At 32.2% G+C, this 21,480-nt stretch overlaps 3 protein-coding genes and 1 pseudogene across 4 annotated transcripts; 1 reads left to right on the forward strand and 3 right to left on the reverse strand.

The window, feature by feature from the left end:
* Positions 1-6,669: 6,669 nt before the first annotated feature.
* NUDX25 (nudix hydrolase homolog 25) lies at positions 6,670-9,377 on the reverse strand. The gene is made up of 6 exons (XM_085708481.1): positions 9,174-9,377; positions 8,243-8,293; positions 8,029-8,121; positions 7,671-7,765; positions 7,250-7,361; positions 6,670-7,166 (listed from the first exon to the last, which is right to left on the reverse strand). Exons 1-6 carry the CDS (start codon positions 9,237-9,239, stop codon positions 7,062-7,064), a joined length of 522 nt encoding a protein of 173 aa, XP_085564607.1. The 5' UTR covers positions 9,240-9,377; the 3' UTR covers positions 6,670-7,061.
* A 6,045-nt stretch (positions 9,378-15,422) lies between these two features.
* LOC146953243 (short-chain dehydrogenase/reductase 2-like) lies at positions 15,423-20,321 on the forward strand. 2 transcript variants are annotated; one of them, XR_015008949.1, is made up of 5 exons: positions 15,423-16,217; positions 16,452-16,710; positions 17,474-17,668; positions 18,353-18,901; positions 19,752-20,321. XR_015008949.1 is itself a non-coding variant. In XM_085708482.1 (4 exons), exons 1-4 carry the CDS (start codon positions 16,117-16,119, stop codon positions 18,746-18,748), a joined length of 951 nt encoding a protein of 316 aa, XP_085564608.1. In that variant the 5' UTR covers positions 15,423-16,116; the 3' UTR covers positions 18,749-19,326. The 2 variants fall into 2 exon arrangements, 1 of the variants encoding a protein (XP_085564608.1); XM_085708482.1 differs by lacking the exon at positions 19,752-20,321 and having other exon boundaries at positions 18,353-19,326.
* Positions 19,980-20,524, reverse strand: LOC146953244 (rust resistance kinase Lr10-like; annotated as a pseudogene).
* A 139-nt stretch (positions 20,525-20,663) lies between these two features.
* On the reverse strand, positions 20,664-21,155 carry LOC146953245 (uncharacterized). The gene is made up of 2 exons (XM_085741286.1): positions 21,099-21,155; positions 20,664-21,005 (listed from the first exon to the last, which is right to left on the reverse strand). Exons 1-2 carry the CDS (start codon positions 21,153-21,155, stop codon positions 20,664-20,666), a joined length of 399 nt encoding a protein of 132 aa, XP_085597412.1.
* Between the last annotated feature and the right edge of the window lie 325 nt (positions 21,156-21,480).

Here is a 21,480-nt window from a genome sequence, read left to right on the forward strand (position 1 = left end):
TTTGATGAATTTATTTAACTAAACTTGTTTCACTATTTATTTTTTATTTATTACTCCTTCCGTTGCATATTACTTGACATAGTGACTCTGACACACATATCAATACATATTTTTTTATCTTTCATATCTTCAATTTTCTATTAGAAAAAATTATGAAAATTTAATATTTTAAAAATACTCATCGAGACGAATCTAACAAAATCTTACATGATATTGTTTATTTTTGTATACTAATAGAAAAATACGGTCAAAATATATTAAGTCAATATTGTACATTGTCAAAGAGGTCATCTATTGTGGGACAGAGAGAGTATATATTTTATTTAACATTAAATATTATATGAATTACAAGCAAGGTCATAAAAAAAAGTGAACAGCAAAATAGAGAAAAATATACCATGTAGTGACTAGGGCTGTGTTTGGTAACAACAAAAAGCTAGCTTATAGCTTGTTGAATTAGCTTATAAGCTTGTTGGACCAAAATTTGATGTGTTTGGTAACAAGCTTTTTTCGTGAGCTTATAGCTTTTTTTGAAAAGCTATTTCAAGTAGCTTTTGAGATTATATCTTATAGCTTCTTATAATTTCTTCCAATTTTAACCTTCTTAATTTAATTTTATTATTTTTAAATAAAAAAAAACCCACCCACTTTCCCACGTTTTATGGCTTACAGCAACCATGCCGACTTACTAGTCACTACTACATGGTACTATAGTTTTCAATATTCTTTTGTTCACTTTTTTTTTATGAGCTTGCTTGTAATTCATATAATATATTTAATGTTGAATATAATAAATAAATAGTGAAACAAGTTTGGTTAAATAAAATTCGTCAAAAAATAAAATTTATCGAATAAGAAAATGTCAATTGAATTCATAAAGCACATTTATCAAATTCATAAAGCACATTTATCAGTTTGAAGATGAAAATAATTTCAAATAAATTTGAATATTTAGAAAAAATACATTAAGTATAAAACTTTATATAATTTATAAAAAAAAATATTCTTTTATGTAATTTTATATTCATTAGCTACTTCAACAACTAACTTTACCAAACACTTTAATTTTAATAAGCTAGCTTTTTCAGTTATAAGCTATCAGCTATCAGTCATCAGCTATAAGCTGGCTTTTCAGCTATCAGCTTGCTTATCAGCTATCAGCTAGCTTATAGCTTATTTTTACCAAACAGAGCCTAGCAAGCTGTGAGCATGGATGTTGTAGGCCATAAAACGTGGGAAGTGGGTGGTTTTTTTATTTTTATTTAAAAATAATAAAATTAAATTAACAAGGTTAAATTTGGAAGAAATTATAAGAAGCTATAAGCTACAAGCTCAAAAGCTACTTGAAATAGCTTTTCAAAAAAAGCTATAAGCTTACGAAAAAAGCTTGTTACCAAACACGTCAAATTTTGATTCAACAAGCTTATAAGTTAATTCAACAAGTTATAAGCTAGCTTCTTGTTGTTACCAAACACAACCTTTGAAAAAAATAATACTTTCAAAAAATATTACTTTTTTTTTTTTAGGAAAGCTCGGTTTCAAAAAATATTACTACAAGGAACTTCATTTGTGAAAAATAATGAGAGAGAAGAAACTATGTAGGTGATTGTGGAGTGAAGATTATGAGTGATGAAATGTGTAGAATGATATATGGTATTTATTAGGGAAAATTGCTTTTTTGACATCAAAAGTTTCCTAATAATAACACATGGAAATGAAGAAAAAGTTTCCTAATAACACATGGAAATGATGAAATTACCCCAAACGGTAGTTAACTACCGCTCATTTCATCAAAAGTTTACAAAGTCTATGGTATTGTTGTTCTTGTTAAGATTGATCCAGATTAGGGAAGAAAGTATAAGCCTCAAGCTTATGTACTCATGGAAGATTTCCTGAACTTGAGCACATGTCTGAATCCAAATTACACGCGCCTAAGGTGTTTTGTCTTCCATTTTCAAACTCAGCTAATCCACCAACTCGAGAATGGATTTCATGAACTTGAGCACAAGTCTGAATCTGAATTACACGCGCCTAAGGTGTTGTGTTCTTTATAAACTCTATTCTCGGGTTGGTGGATTAGCTGAGTTTGAAAATGGAAGATATCAGAAAGGTAGCAGTGAATCATGTAATGGGTGTGTACTGTGTATGCCTCAAACTTTGTAAACTTTTGATGAAATGTGTAACGCCCTCCTTTTATTTATATATTTTTATTAAGTTAGAATCTATTTATGTGATTTATTTATATATATGAGGTGTTAGTATTTTATTATGTGACATTATTCTATTATTTATTAGAATATGAGAATTACTAGTGTAAGTAGAATTGGAGGTTAGAATAGAAATAAGAATAAATTATTGGGCCTAAATAGATTTAGGAAGAGTGATTAGTATTATAAATAAGGAAGCTTAGGTTAGAAATAGTTTTTACGTTAGACCGCTTTTTGGAGAAAAGAGGAGAAGTCTGCGAGAACCCTAAGAACGAAGAACGCAGCCGTTGGAATTCAGAAAAATAATCTAAGGTAAGGGTGAGGCTAACTTTCAACATTATTAAGTGTATGATTCTGAAAAATGGATTTAGCATGAATTAGGATGAGTTTTGTGAGAATTAAGGATTAGGGTTTATGACCGATTTTGATGATTGAACCATAAAAACTTGTTAGATTGATGTGGAACTTGTGTACAGACCTTAGATATTCCATAGGGTGATAATTAGATGTTGTTTGGATGATAGAACCGTGAGATTTGATGAAAATTGAGATTCTGAGAAAAAGTGATTTTAAGTGTTTTTGAGAAATAAGTGATTCTAGGATAAGCTGTTTTGGAGATTTAAAAATATGATTTTTTTTTAGTAAAATATGATAGGATTTGTCGAATAGAACGCGTAGGCGAAAACGGAATTGGAATCGGGGTAACGGTTAGGTTTTTACGGACGAAACGGTGAAACCGAAAAAATGGGACTGCACAGAGCTGCTGCGCAGGTCACTAGCTACTGCCTTCCCACGCCTAGGCACAGCTTTCCACGCTTGAGCGCAGCAAGGCAGCCCCTCATGGGTGACTGCTTGTTGTGCTTTCGTTGCGTGCTGTCAGAACTTCGATTTTTGCGTTCTTGTGTCTTTTTCACCCGTTTATGTGTTGAATTAGCTTTTGGTGTAATCATGAAAGTTGTAGATAATTGAGTTATCTTTCTAATAGATTTGGAGTGACTAGAAAATTATGTGTAGATTTTGAGTTATGATGAAAATAGTCCAAGTGGGTCCTCAGAACACTTTAAGAAAACTTAGCATAACTAATCCCAAGTTAGTCCAAAAATTTATGGTTGGTTTCCCAACTTCAATTTAAGTATTAGGGATTTAGTTGAGGTGTTTTATGAGTATTTGGCTTATGTCTCATTGATCAAAGTTGATTTGCTTTTGAAGAATGTTTTGGACTTTGATATGAATGTAATCGATTAATGTAAATGTGGTTATTGTTGCTGATATGTTGGAATACATTATGTGAGTATTGTATGATACATAATATTATGATGATTTATGATGTTAAGTTGATATGATTCATTCCTTTAATGATGATATGTTATTCAAGCACTGTTATATGCTGCATTTGTCGTTGTTTGCTGCTATTGACCATTTAATGTCACAAAGTCGTATGAGTCGGTCCAAGATGTAAATATCTAAGAAGTGGTCCATGTTAATGGAATTATAAGAGATGTTCATGACGTTGTCTAAGTTGTAGGAAGATTGAGTCCATTGCATATTCATTAAAGATGGGGGCTTGAGGCCCGACAGCTTAATGCTCAAACTACGTTGGGGGTTTGAGGCCCGACAGCTTAATGCTCAAACTACGTTGGGGGCTTGAGGCCCGACAGCTTTTGCTCACTTTGTTGAAGAACCTATTTACGCTCATATATGTTGGGGGCTTGATGCCCTGAATGGTACCACATGCATTTGCATATCAAGAAGTTTTTACGAAGGTTTAAGATGTTAAGAGTCGCTTTGTCAAGTTGAGTCGCATCGTCGAGTCAAGTGTTGAGTTGAATAAGATGTCTGATGATTTTAAGATGATATTTGCTTTTGTTTTAAAGATGATATTTGCTTATGAATTAAGGATGATATTTGACTATGATTTGATATGATGCTAAGTGATAAATGTTTGATATGCTAATGATGTTTTATGTTGTTAAATGCATTTTGATGAATTATATGTTTAATTTGTTGACTGTGACATCTCACCCCTTTGCTTGAAAATGTTGCTCTTCGTATGGGTAACTTGCAGGTAACCAAGATTAGTTGCGGTCGTGAGTGGACTCCTCACAGTGTGTCCTTAGGTGCTCTGATACGTAACGGGATGGGGATTTTGATACTATTTTATGTTCCCTTACGTATTGCTTTTGAAGTTTAAGAATTATTATTGAACTAAGATTTATGAGACTTTTATGATGAGGCCTGCGTGCCAAGACTATTTTTATTGTTAAACTAAATCCGCTGCAAAGTCTTAAAATATTATGTTGATGAATTTTTGAAGGATAAATTATTATCTATTTTGTTAAGATTTTATGATAAAGAGATGTAGCATTCCGTTTATGTAAAAAAAACTCTGATAATTTATTATGAAATTTTTATGTTGGGAAAACAGGGTGTTACAAAATGAGCGGTAGTTAACTACTGTTTTGGCCCGCGGTAGTTAACTGTTGTCGGTTGTCCGGCGGTAGTTAACTACTGTTGGGGGTAATTTTGTCATTTTCAAGTGTTATTAGGAAACTTTTGATGTTAAATAAGCAATTTTCTTTATTAGCAGGTAGTGAATTAGACAAAATAATCTTGGTGGTGATGAAGAGTGAGAGAGGTGCAATATAAAGATTTTTTATGAGGTTTTTGATGGGAACTTGTGAACGATCGCACCTAAAATTTGGGGATTTTGAGGTTTTTTTAGACCACCCAATTTGGGAGCGGGAAGAATCGAATTGAGATGTTAAGGAGTAACACACTTCAAAGTCTTAAGTCAATCTCTCTTGTGGGCCGTCACCAAAACCCTAGTTTCTTCTCCTTCGTCCACCAAAGAGGGGTCATTTAGGGTCAATTTTTTTACTCAAAATCACACCTCTAACTCGTTTTCCTCTTTCTCATTTATTGAAATAAGTGATTTTCACATCTATTTCGTTTTTCTTTAGTGATTTCGTCATCTTAGTTCGACGTTGTTTTGTTAGTCGTCTTTGTGCGACATTATTTGTGTTTTTTGTTTCGTTCAAGTATTTGTTCGGTTCAGATTGTCAGATCAATTTCAATCCAGTGTAGATCCAATCAACGACTTTGGCGTCGTCAACATTGCAAATCTAGAGACATGTGTATTCCGGAGACTTGAATATAATCATATGTATAGGCTTTTGTACTTTGTCGTTTTATGTTATTAACATGGATGATGTGAGTTTGTTCGCAGCTTCATCCTTTTTGTTTTTAGCGAATTTGCATTACATCGATGTACTCTATCAATTTGAATAAATGAATATCATTTGTTTTTAGTCAAACAAGAAAAAGTCTTATGCCAACACCATCAAACCAACCCAACAAGAATATCATATTTAAGATAATTAATTACTCCCTCCGTCTCACAATAATTGTATTTTTACCCTTTTTTCTTTTTCTCAAAATAATTGTCACTTTAAAATATCAATGCAACATTTATTTATTTTTTTCCTTTATTATACCCTTATTTATTGAATTTCATCAAACTTAACTACTCTACTAACTACAATTAATAAGGGTGTTTTAGTAAATAATACTAATTTTATCATCAAAATCAACACAATTAATCATTTCTTTAAGGGTCTTGTTAACGAGTGCCCCCGGGGCACTCTTTAAGGATTCCAAAATAAGAAATTATTTTATAAAAAGGTCAAACATTTCGATTTCTAATGCACTGATTACACGTATTTTCATGATAAGTTTCCTTTTAAAGGCCTTAACTAGTGCCCTGCCCCAGGGGCACTGGTTAACATTTCCCTTTCTTTAATAATCGTGCATAAACCTTAAACGACTATTATTCAGAGACGGGAGGGAGTAGGTGTTTTTTTTTAAAGAATAATTAATTAGGTGGTTGTGAGGTTGAGTGTTACTCAAACAAGTCAATTTATACGGACTTTGATTTCAATCGATTAGTCAACAATTACACTTGAGGTATGATTTGATTCTTTGAAACAACTTTTTTTCTTCAAAGAATGTCTGTCAAGTTCTTCGCTATTCATTTAAGACAAAGTTTCTCCCTCTTATATCCTTTGTATATGAAAAACTTTTTGAAGTAAAAAACACAGTATTTCCTTGTATTTTCATTTGTATATTTCACAATACACCTTAATTTCCTTTTAAGAAAATACACCTTAATTAAAATCTAAGTACTTTGCAGCAATGTCATCAAGAATCTTATTCTAAAGTAAAATAAGTTTCATAAGTTCAACATGGTAAAACAGCTTATTACAGTGTTGAAATTCCTCAAACATGACGTCATTTCAAAGAACATGTTAGAATGGTTGATGGACACAATCTTTCTTGTAAAGATTGTTCCTTGTACTTAAGTTATAAACAAAATTGTTCCTTGTACTTAGGTATCAAGTCATTATCACTATTCCGCGACATCAACAGATCTATACACACATTCACAATCATCCTCGCAGCCCGGTTTAGAAAATAAATTTGGCATTTGCACACATCTTATTATTACAAGAAGCAAGTACCTAATGGAAAGTTCTAACTACCATCCATTTACAAATAGTTGAGTGTTATATCCAACCTCAGTAAGTGAAATGGATTTGGATTTGCTACAATCACAAATCCATACGTTCGCACTGTCAACACGTGTTGGATCGAAATCAGACAATGCAGAAAGCAAGCAGATTTTGATTTTTTTTTTTTTTTTAACACTAAAATATCGAGCTTGAAATCCGGATTGTCTGATTTTGACCCAAAGGCACAGATGTACGCGAATGCTTGAAATTTGTGGCTGCGGCAAATCAAAATCCAAGTGAAATTAGATAAGAAAATGGATTAAACTACAATGCACACTCATAAAATTCACCACTTTGTCGATTTACATTTCGCAGATGTTGCATTTCCTTGAAAGTAAGGCTTGAAGGTTGTTACAACTTCTTCATAGGTAGGTCTCTTGTAGTCCACCGCCTGTAATCGATTATTAGCCCAGTGATTAGTTTTTCAAACAGAGAAAAATACATACTTGTTACAGTCATAAATTTGTAACTAACCTGCTCAATAACTTCTTCAGGGCTTGCCCATTTCCACTCTGCAAATTCTGGGTCTGCTTCACCGGTGGCTAAGTTGATTTCACCGTCATCTTTTTTTAATTTCATGAGAAACCTATTAAATGTTCGTAATTGATATCAGAAAATCACCAATAAGAAATACTGACTTTGTTAGCGGTACATCCACCAAGCTTATTAATAACAAAAGATGTGCAAAAACACAAACCAAATTTTACTCGAAAAAATATCACAAGACAAGGCAAACTCCATTTACTCCATGCACACTCAGGCTTCCTATATCGCTTTCATTGATGCAATTGTTAATGAACATTATTTTTTTACCATTGTTAATATATGCTTTTGTGAAAGAGAAACATTTAAGAATGTGGTTATGTAAGTAAAGCAAGTAAAATAAAATTCACACCATTTCTGTGCCTGTCCATGCCATTCTCCTCCCCAAAGACGATTGACTTTAGCCTTCACAGCAGGAGGGAAGTCATATGTCAACCATTTATCAACCTGTAATGCACAAACACTGTCAAACTTATCAAAAGATTAACATCCACCGAGTTATCGCAGAGAAATCAATTATTTCTTGCTTCTCAAATATTGCTTTTCATTCTGTTACACAATGATAAAAATTACATTGAACTCAACTAAATTATCAAGTTCTGTAAATATCGTCGATCAATACTCCATAGAGCATCGGCTAGACGTAAGTATCACAATTGATGTTCTTGCAGAAGAAACTAAATGCAGAAAAGAAAAGGTTTCGCACAAACCTCAGCGATTATCTCAGCAGACACGATTCCAGTTTCTTCTCGAAGTTCTCTAATAGCAGCAGATTTGGGCTCTTCGCCATCTTCAATACCTCCCTAAAAACCCCAAAAGAACAGTCAAAAAATTGCTCGGCAATGCTCTCTGTCTTATTAAGATTATTTAAGTTATTTGAATTGGAATACATGTCACGTATACTAGTACATAATGTGAGGTCACCTGAGGCATTTGCCATGCTCCTGGAACATTCAATCTGGAAGCCACAAATATCTGAAAAAACAAAATTAAATCCATGATTTCCCTTCCTCGTCGTAGTCATACAAATTATTTTAATACTATCAAATAATCTTCCTCTCCAATTCCTAGTACACTGTTATAGCATATATAGGTGTTGAACAAACAAATCATAGAACATTTAAGTTAAATTTACAACATACACAAAATCACAACCTAAATTTTCCAAATCTAGCCAAGAAAAACACTTTGCTTTAAAAATAATAACCGTAAACCAAGTGATTGAGCTCAAGTGATTAATGTGTTCCATCAAAGGACAATCGTTCGGGACAATCTAGATTTGATTTATGTGGAACAATTCTTGGTCATGCGATACTTAATTCACGACCGACGAATTATCAGGTCCTTCCACTGAACCAGAGGGTTAACAAAAATATAAAATAATAACTATAGAATATAGATAGAGTTTATTTTAATAGTTTACTTATATTTATTGAAGTTGATTTATACTTTAAGGCTGGTAATTTCAGATATACAAGCAATCTTATACTAACAGCTAAAGAAGAAACAATCAATCTTAAGCATAGACAAATTAGCATCCAAAAACAGAAAACCAACCAAAAATGAATTATGGAAAAATTAACAAAAAATAGCTTAATTTTCCAACTTTAGTAGAGCCTAAAATCTATAAACAATTAATTACCAAAAAATATCTACAAACAACAAGTACAGACACACTACATTAATATCTGACAGTTAAAAAATAAAATAAAAACAGAACCAAAACCAAAATAGATTCAGAAAAGGTTTTTCTACCTTAGATTAAGACACCATATTCTTACCTAAATTTTCATTAATAAAAAAAAATCAAAATGATAGAAAGAAAAAAAAAAAAAGGATGGAGAAGAAGAGAAACCTGATCATCTGAATTGATGAGACAGACACCAACGTTAGGACGGTAACCTTGTGGAAGATTCTCCATGTCTTAGCTGTTACTTGTTTGTTATTGTTGGTTATAGCCTTAGAGAGAAGAAAAAGTTTAAGAGAGAAACAAAGATAAAGAGTGTTGGAGATGATGAGGTGTGAATGATGAGTACTGGCAACAACACAAACACAACACAAGTGGATGCTATGATGTACTATAGTATTGTATTGTGAATGTGGTGTATGTGTGCGTTGAGGATTTGGTGTATGAGAATAATAATAATAAGAAAACAGCGATGCAACCGAGATGATAAACGATCTCTTTCAGTTTAATCAGATGTGTTAGGTTTAAATATTACCTTAGACATGCAACAAAGTTAAATATTTTGAACAAGAGTTTTGTTTTTCTCGTCTATTATAGTTCTACTCGACTCGATGAATTAATATTTGCAGTTGCTTGTAGACGATATAATTTAAAAAAGAAAGGAATGACGTAAGTATGATAGTGACTATATGAGTTGAGTTGAGTTGTGTTGAGTCAGAGAGACACGGGAGAGTGGAGTTATGCGACCTTTACGCCACAAAAAAACCACTAATATGAAGTGGGGTCCACCACCTAAGGAGTTGACTTTCTGTACCATATGAATGATCATGATTATTTATTTACTATTATATCATGGAGTCAGATCCAAGAAGGAAAAGAAGAATCATTTGGTTTTCATTTTTTCTTTACTTTTTTGTGGAAAGTCACAGTGGGTACCAAACAGGCACAATAGTACAATAAACAAAGTCAGATTAGTTAATTGAGGTAAGATTATAATAAGGACAACCAATGAAAGTTCAACTCCAGCGCGTAAGATACACTTCATTCATGTGTTATCCGAAAAATGTTAACAAATGTTTTTATGACATTGTTTAAACAATTAAAAGTGAAAGCTTTTGTATAAAAATTCTGTAATTATTACTTTTACATGTGTTTGTCTTATATTTTTTAAGATAAAATTTATTATAATGAATAATTTCTTAAATAATGTTCTTAGAGTATTTTTTTATTTTATCTAAAAGTGTCATTAACATAAAGTTTCATCGTTGTTTAATTGTGAGTAATCATTGTTGAATAATTTAAGGGACATAAAACGGTGTCTTTACTCTTTTATTAAATTTTCTTCATACACAAAAGCTAAAGATCGAACCTTTGTTATGCCATCATTAGCAAGCGTAAATTATATTATTCACCAATTTGGTTTGGTGAATAATTAGTAGAGTAGAATTTCAGAGTTGTTGTTTTGAGAGGGAGAAAAAGTTAAGAGTTGTTACCTTAAATAGTGTTAATGTTATTTATTTATTTTATGTAATAAGTACGAGTATCTTTTGCACATCATTTCATAGCATACTTATCAAAATTGAGAGGCGAATTGTATGCTTGTCAAATTTGATTTTGAAAATACATGACTCTATTAGTTGAAGATACATGGAATCTATGTAAAAAGTGTCAATAATGTAGCCTATTAAGTAGTGTTATCGTCTTCGTTTCTCAAATTTTATATTGTTTTTCATGTATCGCAATGTCGCAAGTACGTTCATAACCCTTCTCGCATGTGATTAAGTTAGATGGTATCCAAATAAAGGAAGAAACTTTGCTTGCATGGATTGAGGATCAATGGGAAGACAGTTTTGTTTATGAAGATTATATGGGGTGAACATCCGACAAAAATGCTACATGGAAAAGTGAGCCTTACCTAAAGTTGTTTGTTGCAGGTCAATTTTTAGGTCGAAACTTCTTAACAAGGTGAGAAATGTAATACCTGAATTCTTGCATGCTTGTAGTTACTTTTCCGTTTTATGAAAATGTGTTTGATTATGGGAACATATGTATGAACATGTATGGTTAGAATCATAATCCCATGATGTGAACTTGTGTGTGATAATTGAGAATTAGTGTGAGAGAATTTATAATGGCTTGGATTGGTTTAAAGGAGAGAAAAACGAAGGTTGGTGTTCCACACGTATGTGAGCAAACACATTGTTTAGGCTTCATCGCATGTGCGAACCTAATCGTTGTTTAGGCTTTCCTACTCAGTATCGATCTTTGCTCTTGAAGTAGCTAATTAACAAAGGGCGTCTCAAAATCAGAGGATACTCATCTTCTTCTTCCATATTCAAAACATCAAAATCCACAAAAAAAAAAAAAAAAACATTGTTTGCCTACTCTCAGCAACTCGTTATCTATCCTTCCACTAGACTGCTTACATGATCAGGTTATAGTTGTTGTTGATGACCTAAGTGTCACCCCTTCTAACTTCCTTGCTAGGTACAAGGAATCAAATTGATGCTCGACCCCAAGTCACATAAAGATTTGTGGATAAAATCTTACAAATAAGACAGTGTATAGAAAAACATTCAGGATCTAGCTTCTTCATCGGTGAGTCACCTTCCATCTTATCATTGGGTTCTTCGACCATTTTTTTAAGCTCTCCTTTGGATCCTCTTTCTTCCAAAGGAATTTTTTTTCATAAAAACGAACATATCCTGGCCATAGTCCTAGCAAATTAGAAAATTTGAATTTGTCATCACTAATGGATAACTTCATCATCATCTTTGTGAATTTTCCCATATCACTTTCCTCCTTGATTTTTTCCTTCTTTCCAATAAACTTTTGTCTTGGAATTTTCATCTTCCACCCTTATCATGTCACACTTATCATTTTTCGGGTTTTCGCATGTGTTTCTCATGAATCCTTCACGAGAGGTTGCTGCTATTTGATTTGACTATTGGCTAATTTATGTCTCCAGATTCTTGATGGAAGCCTCGTTGTTTTTCTGAGTTGTTTCTTAACTCAATTTCAGCTCTCGGAGACTATTACGTGCAGACTTCATAAATTGGCCCAAAATCTCTTCAAGTTGAGAAGGTTTCCTCTGCTCGGGATTTTGTGCAGGCCCTTGTCTACGGTTGTGGTCATATTTGTTGCTTCGCTTCAAATTTGGGTGTACCTTCCAAGTATTATTGTACGTGTTTGAAAATGGATTAACTCTTTGAGAGCTCCCTTTGTAGTTGGCCTATTCAGACGTGCCTTAAAGAATGCATTCACCGTATACAAAATGTCATTCAGAATACTAATTAGAATTGGAAAATATCTTCATTCCTCAAGGAATAATATGAAAATATTGTAACCATGCCAAAACTAATTTGATTATTAAACATATTTTCATCCCGAAAAATTCCTGAAATATTGTAACCTTGCCAAAACTGAAAATATTTTAACCCCTCTTTGACAATTAGTTTACTTCTGTGTCCAAACTTTCTTTTGAAATATGACATTTTTAGTGTCTGAAATTAGATTTTAGTTTCCCTTTAATGCATGCTACAAGTAGATCTGAAAAAGTGAACTATGCAACTTAATTTGTGTCAAACCGGGTTCCAACATAAATATGAAAGGAAATTTTTGATTGGGCCTCACATGTTTTAAACTAAATACAACTAAAAATAATTGAATACAACTAAACAATTAATTTTCAAAATAAAACTACAAATATTAAATAACTAACGTAATATTTTACAATTTTTTTACAATTATTGGTGAAAAAATTAATTAAATTTTTTAATAATATTTTCTAATTTTTTAACATTAAATATTATAATGATTATTGGGTCGATTCATTTGAAAATCGTGTTATATATAAGAAAAATTTGCAATCGGCGTAATTCAGGATGGAAAGATCATTTATATATTCTAGAGATTCAGGATGGAATTATGTTTTTTTAGAAGGAATTAGATAGATCCATTACAGTGAGTCATTGGTTAGAATACTTCATCGCTAAATTTGTTGATTATAATCATTTCAAAAAATGAATAGAAAGAAAATAATAGAAAAAAAATGAATAGAAAGAAAATAATTTTTACAATAATTTATTCTTAATTAAGTCAGTTTTAGAAAGTGGTACCTTACCTTTCAAAAAAAAAAAAAAAAAAGAAAGTGGTACCTTACGTTGGTAAAATACCATCTATAAGTTGGATCAAGGTTCACCACTAAATATGTATATATGGATAAAGCCACCAAAATGGAAATCTACCATTGGATCCCACCATCATTAATTTTTTTGTGTCTATCTCTCTCCAAATTGCAACAAATGGAACAAATTACAAATGGAGAGGATCTTTACCCCCAAGAGTCATGTTTAATTAATGCGTATTAGAGAATATCAGTTGTGTGTGATTTATCTAATATTAAAAATTAATGACATATTATTCTGTTTTTATATTTTCTTTAAGTACTCTCTCCGTCTCACAATAATTGTCACTTTAGCATTTTTTCCTTGTCTCAAAATAATAGTCACTTTAGAATATCAATGCATCATTTATTAATTTTTTCCACTACCATACCCTTATTTATTGAATTTCATCTAACTTAACTACTCCACTAACTACAATTAATAAGGGTATATTAGTAAATAATATTGATTTTACCATTGAAATCAACACAATTAATCATTTCCTTAATTACCGCGCACAAACCTTAAACGACTATTATTGTGAGACGGAGGGAGTAATAAAGTATACATTCACCAACTCCCTAAAAAAAAGTATACATTCACCAATGTATGGTAGGTTTCTAAAATGCTTCTCTTTTGTAATCGTTCAGGCAAGTTGAAGGGCTATTGACTAGTTTCTTAATATCATTTAGTAAGTTGTCTACTATTATATTAGTCATTACGTACATTTCAACAAAAATAATAAATTTAGTTGTTTATTGAGACTACCACCACTTGGTCATTTTTGAGAAAAAATAGTTTGCAGAGTTAATTTGTGTTGTATGTTGTGACCTTTTTAGGTTTGTTTATCAGTAGTGATGTGTATTTCTTTATTTTGATCGTTTTGTACATGTATCCCTACTAGCTAGTGCTATTATACAATAATAAATTTGCTTTTTAGTTGTCGTAAACTTTCAACTTAGACTTTTGTTCAAACTCCATCGTTATGCACAGATGAAACAATTCTAATGTGACTAAGAGAGTGCGAATCCTTTTTTTTTTTTTTTTTTGTATTAGAGGCAAAAATATTATAGTTTATAACTTGTTCATAAAAAAAATAAGCAAGGCATTGTTTTCTTTTGAAAATATGATATCTTTTGTATATTTTTTCTTGCCAAGTAGTCTAGTGGTTGGACTCACCTATCTTAAGTGTGGAGAAGTGAAAAATTCGGGGTACAAACCTCAATCCCAACTGAGTTGTACTAACATGACAACTTAACATGTATAACAATGTATGTTTAATGTTTTTTTTTTTTGAGGGAACAATGTATGTTTAATGTTAAAGATGTGATAAAAATTAGAAGAATTAATCATTAAAATTTGAACTAATTCAGCACTCTTCTATCTCAAATTGGAAGTGGTTTTGACATTTTACATAAATTAAGAAATGTAATTAATTTTGTATGAGAAAGAGAAATTAAAAAAATTGAATATATAAAGGTATGGGAAAATAAATTCAATGCTATATTGATAAAGTAAAAAGACATATAATTTAGAAGTGGAACGGAGGGAGTATGTTTTATAACTTTCTACATTTATTGAAAAAATTGATTTATTTACGGAACAATAGTCTTGTTAACGAGTGTCTTCGAGCACTCTTTAAACATTTATAATGAAGAAATTATTCTTTAAAAAAAGTAAGATTTCAATTTTCAATGCAATAAATGCACAAACTTTCATAAAATCGAACTATTCTAGAATTTGTTGTATCAAATATCAATTGGTCAGCGCCTAGTGTTTATATATGTGATTATTAGATAGAAACAACACACCATAACAAAGTACAACAATATCTTTTTTAAAAAATAAGTACAATATTTCAAACCTCAATGCATAATCTAAAAACTTGAATTTCTTTCTTTTCACCAATCCAATGACTTGATCATGAACTTGCAAGTCAGCTTCTGGATTGTTGTCACAACATCAATTTTAAACAAACAATCAATCAATCGTGAACTTACAAAGTACTAATGCAAATCTGAAAGCTGCTAATACAGTCCGTTGAAAAACTTACCATCCACTATCATAAAGAATAATAACATCGATAGTAGCAAGACTGATACGAGACCTCCAACTCGAGTAGACAATAAGAAGACAAATTTCTTGCTTTCTGGCTTGTTGAAAGCCTCAATAGAAGCATCACAGTCATCTCCATCGACATTGCCATTTATGCGATAGTATTTGTATCCACAGAATATTAAATAATCTTTAATTGTATCTAACAACCTAGTCATATTTTGTCAAAAAAACAACCTAGTTATATGTGTAAGAACCATAAAATAAAGGCTAAATTAGATATTTGGTTTCTTAACTTATTTAGCGTTTTAATTTTGATTTCATAATTAATTATTGTTATATTTAGGTTCGTCAACTATGTTGAGATATAATTCAAATTACAGGTTAAGAATGATTGGTTAGAAGCTGAGCTATGTCAAGTTAGATTAACATTATATCTATCACTATGTCATTGAGACGAAACCTGCCCATTCTTGATAACAAGAGTTGGGATTGGTGGAGCAAGCAAATAAAAGTTTTCTTTGGCTTTCAACATGTCTAAGAAATAATTCAATGTTTTGATAATATGCTAAACAAACAATCATCGCTAAAGTGCTTTTATATTGACGTTGGGTCTCGGCCAAAATTGTAATTATTGTATAAATTGAGTATAAAAAAGTTTAATTCTAAAAATTGATTATTTTCTTGAATTTGATAAAATAATTTTTTTTGGTTACAAAATTTGATAAAATAATGAAAACAAATAAGTTTTTTATTTTAATTATAACTATTCATAAAATCAAATATTTATCTAAAAGAAAATAAACAAATCAAATTCATGGAAATTTCTTGAAGAAAGTTTTGCACTTTACAGCGGCAATAGTGATTCTGGGTTGCTTCACTGCATATAAATGGGTAAGGCGGAGAAGAAGGAGAAGGCAAAAGAACGAAGAGAAAAGAGACTTGAAGAGATTAACCTTTTAAGGTCTATTCCTTATTCCGATCACCAAAGGTATCAATCTATTTTGCATTTCACTTTTAAGTGTTTATGGAAATAAGCTAAAAACAACTTATCAATGCATAATATCATAAATTGCTTATATAAGCTCTTACAAACAGTTTCATAAGTGCTTATGCAAGTTCATAAGATTATAATGCCTGTAAGTTCCTTGTATGGTTTATGAAATTTCAAACCACTCTTGTCCTGTGCTTTTTCTAATTTTTCGTCAATTTTGAGTATATGTAGGTGGTGGTCCAAAGAAACTATTGCTGTCGTTACCGGTGGAAATAGAGGAATTGGGTTTGAGATTTGTAGGCAACTTGCTACTCATGGATTGACTGTTATACTAACATCAAGAGATGCTAGTGCTGGTGCTGAATCAATTAGGGTTTTACAAGAAGGTGGTTTGGATGTGGTTTATCATCGACTTGACATTGTCGACGATTCATCCATCAACCACTTTGTTGAGTGGTTGCAAGAAAATTATGGTGGTTTAGATATTCTGGTCAGTTTCTAAAATTTGCTTTCTTCCATGTAGCCTGTGCTGTTGTAATCTATCCAAGAGTTTTATCCATTTTGATTACTTGTGGATTGTTAACTTCTATTATCTATAATATTCACAAAATCAAGTTGCCTTAGATATATATATATATATATATATATATATATATATATATATATATATATATATATATATATTTTTTTTTTTTTTATTTCTTTCACATTTGATCTTAAATGGAACAGAGCGGGCGGTGAAAAACCAACATGAAAATAAAATAAGCATAGCAGAGATGAGGATGTTGCGTTGGATGTGTGGTAAGACTAGATGAGATAGGATTAGAAATGACTATATTAGAGAGTTGGGGTAGCACCTATAGTAGAAAAGATGGTGGAAAACATACTTAGGTGATTTGGACATGTAGAGAGAAGACCTATGGATTCTGTAGTAATGAGAGTAGATCAGATGGAGGATAGTCAGATCGCTAGAGGCAGAAGAAGACCTAGAAAAACTATTAGGAAAGATTTGGAAAATTAACAAGTTGGACCGAAACATGGTGCATGATAGAATATTATGGCGTAATTTGATCCATGTAGCTGACCCCACTTAGTGGGAAAATGCTTAGTTGTTATTGTATGTTTGATCTTAACATTGTGAACATGGAATTAAACACAGGAGATAAATAATTGAATTTTTACTATGAAGTATGTTGATTGTGGTTTAACACATTTCTTTGTTTTATGCTTCTAACTATTATCTTTAATGGTAGGTAAACAATGCTGGTGTTAATTTCAATCTTGGGTCGGATAACTCTGTTGAAAATGCTCGCAAGGTTATCGAAACAAATTATTATGGCATCAAAAAGTTGACTGAAGCTCTTATTCCAATGATGAAACCATCTGTTGTTGGTGCTCGAATTGTAAACGTAAGCTCACGTCTAGGTCGACTAAATGGAAGACGAAATGTAAGTTAAAATCATTTATGAAAAAGTTGTAATCTCAACATTCCTTCATATTTTTGCTCAGACTTCATCTAGCATCCTCAAAGTAAAAAAATGCATCTCACTGTCATATTTTTGGGTCTAAACCGAACAATTTTTCACACATAAATGTTCTTCTGAAATATAAAACTCTGCAATTTTTTTTTAGTAGGCTGATAGTTAAAGTAGCGGTCACTCTAATGGTATATCGCCTAAATGTGTTTTACCATTACTTTGTCCCATATGAAATAGGGGTCTGTAGCTGGTGTTTATCAGTTTAGCTACTTCCTCTTCTAGAGGGGCAAATGTACTCCTGACCCCGCCCTTATCCCAATACTGTATCACTTAAAATTACTTTCTGACATAAGTTAGTTGATGCAGTGAGGCAGATGGTTACATAAACTATAGTCTGAATTACATATATTGTGGTGAAATTCCAACGTTAATAATTTTTTTTTTTTTACTTACATAAATATAGATAAAATGAAAAATCCTTTCAAATGCTGCAATTCCTTCTAGCATACTCTAGAGATGTATTTCTTAGACAGTTCACTATAACATCTACTTTGTGGTAAATGTTTTCATTAGTGGCTTTGATTGCGCCTTGTTTTGTGCTATATAACTTCTGCAAAATGTAGAAATGATATTAATGGGTTGCTTGATTGACAGAGAATCACCAATGTAGCCTTGAGGGAGCAACTGAGTAATGTCGAGTTTCTTTCAGAGGAACTGATTGACAGGACTCTATCTACATTTTTACAACAAGTAGAAGATGGAAGCTGGACATCAGGTGGGTGGCCTCAAATATATACTGATTACTCGGTATCCAAACTTGCTGTTAATGCTTATACAAGGCTTATGGCGAGGAAGCTTTCTGAGCGACCAGAAGGCCAGAAGATTTTTGTTAACTGCTATTGCCCGGGTTGGGTGAAGACGGCTTTAACAGGTTTTGCAGGAAACAATACTGTTGAGGAAGGAGCTGATACTGGAGTATGGCTAGCCCTTCTGCATGACCAAACAGTTATGGGAAGTTTTTTTGCTGAGAGACGGGAAATTAACTTTTAACAGTGTTGTAAAAAAAGCGGCCATGAACAATGCCATGGTGTTATGACATAGCGGATTTTGTGTGTTATGGTTTAGCGGAGTTTTTTCTGGTTGTCATAGGCTGCAACACCATACTTATAGGGCAGGTTTTGTCCGACCACCATTGATAATAAGGTTAGGAGATAAATATGTAAATCTGTCTACTGCTGTTAGTTTGCTGCTAAATGACGGGCACTTTTTAAGGAATTTAACAAAGGTCAGAACTAAATAAGTGCTGTGTTAGTTCAAGAGTACGTTCAAGAGTACGAAAGATAGAAGTAAGTTAAAAAGACATATCCTGATAGCCACGGTTGATGTCTTAACTTTTTTAGGGTAAATTGTGTTTTTATTTTTTTCATAGGTTCTTTATGAGATAATCATATTCAATACATGTCATACGCGAAACATGGCTATCTCTCAGCTATTCAAACCTTGTTTGTCATGTTGTGGGAGACTGGCTTCTTTCACTATTGGCGGATAGATTGTGGTTTTAATCCTTGTAATCTGGACACATTTTGGTTTTATTAGTCTTATAATTTTTATGTTTTTTTTCTTCTCTAGATTATGTCCCTGTGACTCAAGATTCTCATGGTTTTACTCTGATGTCATTTTTTTTTTTGGATCAAAGTTATGTAATGTGGCAACTAGGAAGTCACATGACATACTGGCATGGTATGGCACATGAAATTTTAATGTCTCATGGGACTGTGTTTCTATGTCAGCATCCAATGGGTGTTTGTTATGTAGTAGGGACAAAATAAAAAGAAACATATGTAGAGATCAAAAGCTAAAAATTATAAATTACAGGGTGAAAATGAAAAATTTAGTTTTCAACTTCAACAACTACAAGTGTATCATTACTACAAATAATAATTTTTTCCTGCCTTCTCTCTTTTTTCTTCTATATTCCTATAGAAAATGTTGTCTTAAGTTGTTTTCCGTATCTCATAAAACTCACAACTTACTTGGCACATTGAATTTACAGATTTGAAATAGTAGAGCATTCACTACTAGGGATGACAAGGGAGGGTCTCAACATGACTACTTTAATACTTTATATATGGACCAATACATATTGCAAGACTATCATGGTGAGGCCAATACAGATTTAAAATTAATTGCATAGGTTGGCAATTACTTCCGAACGAGTTGGTTGGCAGTGAGCATGCTTCAATTTTTGTGTGACACATCCGAGAACCAAATTAAAACTAAATCAGATTGCTTCCATGAAATCATTTATTGATGTATCAGAGGAAGACCGCGAACTTCTAGTATTATCATCTCTAAAATCCTCAGCTGGTAGATCTTGTGGATAAAGGTAAAGCTTATTAGGCATTTGCAAATCCCCATCTTCTTCAAGCATCTTAATCACTTTATCCATTGAAGGACAATCCTCGGGTTTTGTTTGTATACACCATAAAGCCACAATCATCATTTTCTTTGCGAATTTCATTTCTTGATTTGTGTCATTCTCAATTGTTACTTCACTTCCATCATGTAACTGATCATAAATCCAAAAAGGGAATTAAATTTGGCAAGATTGCTCAGCCAATGCATGCAAGTTCTTCCTTCTACTTGCCATCTCCATCAACAACATCCCAAAGCTATAGACATCAGCTTTGTGAGATATTGTGCCGACATTTCTGTAGAATAATTCAGGGGCCATGTATCCAATGGTTCCTCTTGGTGCTGTTAATGAAACAATGCTCATATGTTTAGTAATAAAATTAAATCTAAAAAAAAGTGTGCGACAGCGCTTTCACCTTAGACCGTGCTTGAAAATAAATAAAAGTGCTATCACCGACAATGGCGCCTTTAAAATCAATCTTCCCTTTGCTATATACACCTTCATTGCACATGCTTCCATCTTCATGGTATAACCTTTTTCAAGCAACTGTCAAAGACTTATGAGATTGCTTCTCATAGTTGGGACATAAAGCATATCCGAGATGAATGATTCTGTACCATCATTCCTTCGAATCTTAACCTTTCTAATCCCTTTTGCGTTAACCATAATGTTGCATGAAAATCTTATCTTTCTCTTAACTGACTCATTTCGATTAATATAAAACCAATTTTCCTTGCCACTCATGTGATTTGAGAAACCTGTATCCAAATACCATTGGTCATCATCTTCACCTTTGATAGTAGCCATCAATAAAACTCCATCAGCATCAGATTCATCTTCATTGTAGGAAAACTGTTCTTCATCTGCTCTATCTCTTGCAACCTTCTTAGACTAGAATTCAGCTGCAAAATGACCTCGCATTATAGCATTGAATGTATTTCTTCTCAACTTTCTTTTTCTTCCCTTTGTAATTATTGGACCTGCCTTCTGCACTTTCTTCTTTTGAACTATGTTCTTAACCCATGATTGAAACTTAACCATGATTCTTGGTGCTTTGATTCTTCCTTGAATTTGCCTTATCTTCACTTTTGATAATCTCAATTAATGAGCTTCAAGGCTTGCTTGCAGATCTTCAACTCATTTCATCAAGATTCTTGGATTCCTCCAAGGCTACTACAATATGATGAAACTTTGATATCAAAATTCTCAACACTTTTTCAATCTTCATCAAGTCAATTATAGTCTCATCATTCCTTCTAGTTTGGTTTGTCATGTTGATCTTTAACGCAATTATATTTAACTAACAACGTAACTAACTTTGAATTATATCAACTGATATAAAAAGCGATGTCTTTAACAACGATAG

The sequence above is a fragment of the Medicago sativa genome, chromosome 1, assembly GCF_051527215.1.
Source record: "Medicago sativa cultivar Bolivia chromosome 1, Bolivia_mono, whole genome shotgun sequence".
NCBI lineage: Eukaryota > Viridiplantae > Streptophyta > Magnoliopsida > Fabales > Fabaceae > Medicago > Medicago sativa.